At 49.7% G+C, this 3,374-nt stretch overlaps 1 protein-coding gene across 1 annotated transcript in view; it reads right to left on the reverse strand.

The window, feature by feature from the left end:
- tnfaip8l3 (tumor necrosis factor, alpha-induced protein 8-like 3) overlaps positions 1-3,033 on the reverse strand; it is a 42,232-nt gene extending 39,199 nt beyond the window's left edge. Inside the window, exon 1 of the mRNA XM_083653308.1 lies at positions 2,758-3,033. Within this exon, the coding sequence (XP_083509434.1) occupies positions 2,758-2,803 (46 nt within the window). The 5' untranslated portion in view covers positions 2,804-3,033. The remainder of the gene's footprint in view (positions 1-2,757) is intronic.
- Positions 3,034-3,374: the final 341 nt, after the last annotated feature.

The following is a 3,374-nucleotide window of genomic DNA, read 5'->3' on the forward strand; positions in this document are numbered from 1 at the left end:
GAGGAGAGAGAGAGAGAGAGAGAGAGAGGGAGAGAGAGAGAGAGAGAGAGAGAGAGAGACAGAAGAGAGAGAGAGAGAGATCTGTTTGCTATCAGTATTCAATTTGCCTGTTCTCTAAGCCTCCCCTGTGCCCAACCCAAAATAACACTAAATGCCAAATCTAATCTCATCCACTAACTGCTCATAGGGCAGATGGGAAGATTGAGGAAAACACACGAACGACACACACACAGAGACACACGGAGGGGCGAGGGAAACACACTCACTAGACCACACACACACACACACACCAACACACACAACACACACAACACACACCCACACACAACACTTTGCACCGTTGAGGTTTTGTGACAGAACAACACATTATAGTAAATGTGTAGTAGTGAAAGCATACATCCCTCATGCACATTTCTAAGAATAAGGGTCATGTTTGTGTACGGCAGCGGTTTTCAAAATACACCTGTTTTCAAAAATAGCTTTTTGCAGGATGTCGTGTGTGACCTTATAAAGCTTTGCAGGTCCAAAAACAACAAGACGCCTCCACTAGATAACTCATCTGATATTGAAAAGCCTCATAACAGAGATGGAAGCTTTAGATCATCATGTCATAATGATCATAATGTCATGTTGTGGGTCTGGGCCCAGCAGCCTCTTCTCTACAGATCGGCCTGCAGCACCAACATGCTTCATATGAAGGTTCCAGGTGGATGTGCACAACCCTTGAGCTGTCTACCTGAGGTTCGGCACATCATGGAGATATCTCCTCCTCACTTTGCTGAGGGTGTGTTCATCATCATCGCTGTCTGGCTTGTGGAGCAGGGCTCATTTTGCAGATGGACAAAAAGACAGAGAGGACAATGGACCAGATGGACAGACAGATGGTCACACAGACTCTGCTGGGACAGAGCAGGCAGAGGACCACCACACACTGTAGGCTACAATCCCCAAGAGCATCTAAAGCATTGCATTGATCCGTAACTCAGGCAACAACCCTGCACCACCCCGATAGTAATCAAATCTAGAAGAATAGATTTGTAGCACGCAAATATATCTGTGCCTGGTGGAAATCACTTTAGTCTCATAGAGGATATATACACGCCAGTCCAAACCTCTGAATACAGAGAACATGACTGAAGCAACAGGGGAAAGAGAACAAACATTGTTAGCTGACATATATGAGGTTTTGGAGTTGACAGAACTCTCTGCTGTTTTATGAGAGGCTCCTGCCTGCAGACGCGTGGAGAATCATTTCTGATTCATGACGTTTGAAATGCGAAGTTCTCTCTTTCCAAGAAAAGCCGTTTCATTTCCTGGGCTGGAATTCTCTCCGTGCATGCAGGACCACAGCAGCTCGCTCAAATCCACGGCATTCCCAGAATGCCTGGAGAATGTACAGAGAGATCCTGTAAACCTTTGGGAGTATGGGTGTTTATGTGTGTGTGTGTTTTTTTGCATGTCCGTGTGTGTGTGTGTGTGTGTGAGAGAGAGAGAGAGAGAGAGAGAGAGAGTGTGTTTTTGAACTTTTGCAGAGCTATGATCCCATGATCGCAATAAATCTTTGCTCTAACACCATAAAACTTCTTAATATGCAATTCGACTAGATTACCTTTCCAAGACACAAGCGTAGCTACACCACCTCCTGCTGTCGTCACTACACATGTTCACACTCCCTGGTAGTGAGATGAGCAGTGTGAGCTCAGCATCCAGGGAGGCTGTGCTCCCCACACAGCTGCTGGACGTGTTGATGAGCAAAAGCGGCCGCACGTGTCGGATCTTGCCGGCTGTACGGCCTCGTCAGTGCGCCCGCTTTACGCACACACAGCGGGACTCCTGCTGTACGGCCTCGTCAGTGCGCCTGCTTTACGCACGCACAGCAGGACTCCTGCTGTACGGCCTCGTCAGTGCGCCTGCTTTACGCACACACAGCAGGACTCCTGCTGTACGGCCTCGTCAGTGCGCCAGCTTTACGCACGCACAGCAGGACTCCTCCAGTCAGCACGCTGGCATCAAAGCTTCAATGTATAGCCTACATGCGTGAGCAGCAGCGGGTCTGACACTTGCTGTGTGTGTGTGTGTGTGTGTGTGTGTGTGTGTGTGTGTGTGTGTGTGTGTGGGGTAATCTATTGAGATTAACCACTACAGACACGGGATTTAAACTGACGTGGTGTTAAAGCCCCTCAGAGACTGCTGCTGCTGGCAAATCATGTGATTCTTGATGTTTGGACACTCAAATTGTCTCCAGGGGGAGTCTACCCACCTGCTGTTCACTGTAAGTACTGCACACTGTCAGGAATAAAGGCGCAGAGTTGCACCTTTTCCCACTGTACGAAGTACAGCCAAGAAACGGTTCAACTCTGCCAAGGGTGTACCTGCTCAGACTGCTGGAAAATGTGGAACTCTGCTGGAAAACGAGAAAGAAAAACCTCGAAACCTTCTGGATGAACTGTCTCGGAAGGCAGAAACTGACTTCTTCCGAGTCTATAGCGAGCTGGCCCAGCACATCAGCAGATGAGTGAGGTTCTCAACACATCAGCAGATGAGTGAGGTTCTCAACACATCAGCAGATGAGTGAGGTTCTCAACACATCAGCAGATGAGTGAGGTTCTCAACACATCAGCAGATGAGTGAGGTTCTCGACACATCAGCAGATGAGTGAGGTTCTCGACACATCAGCAGATGAGTGAGGTTCTCAACACATCAGCAGATGAGTGAGGTTGTGGTTTTAAGGTGAGAGACTTTGATGGTGGTTCTTACCTGGAGAGAGGTCTCCCTCACTCTGCTCTCCGGAGTCCGAGTCCATCTTCTGTAGAAGCTGTCTGGTTCTCTCTCCTCTGTCTTCTTCTGTATCCTCTCTCCAGGGAGTCTTCTGATCTCTTTACCTCCCCTTCCCAAAAAAACCCAAATATATTTTCTCCCCCGTCTTCTGGGGAGCGAAACCTCCCCTCACAGCCTGGATCTGTGCAGCTGTGAGAGGAATGCTACTGGGCTGGCTGCTACTGTATGTGCTGAGCTGTCCTGCTTTTTAGCCCTTTTCTCTTTGCTCTCGTTCAGTCTCTCTCTCCTTCTCTCCCTCTCTCCTACTTTCCCTGCTTCTGACTGCTCCCTCCCCTCGCTCCCTCTCTCGGTCCCTCCCCCCCTTCTCTCGGTCCCTCCCCCTCACTCTCTCAGCCCCTCCCCCTCACTCTCTCGGTCCCTCCCCCTCACTCTCTCGGTCCCTCCCCCTCTCTCTGGGTCCCTCCCCCTCCTGCTGTCACACGCAGCCTCTTCAAACTCTTTCTCTACCTCTCTCTGTATGCTGTAAGTGCAGCCTCTCCTCTCTCTCTCTCTCTCTGTCTCTCTCTCTCTCTCTCTGTGTCTCTGTCTCTCTCCCT

Source organism: Poromitra crassiceps (assembly GCF_964638095.1).
Source record: "Poromitra crassiceps genome assembly, chromosome: 16".
In the NCBI taxonomy this organism is placed as follows: Eukaryota; Metazoa; Chordata; class Actinopteri; order Beryciformes; family Melamphaidae; genus Poromitra; species Poromitra crassiceps.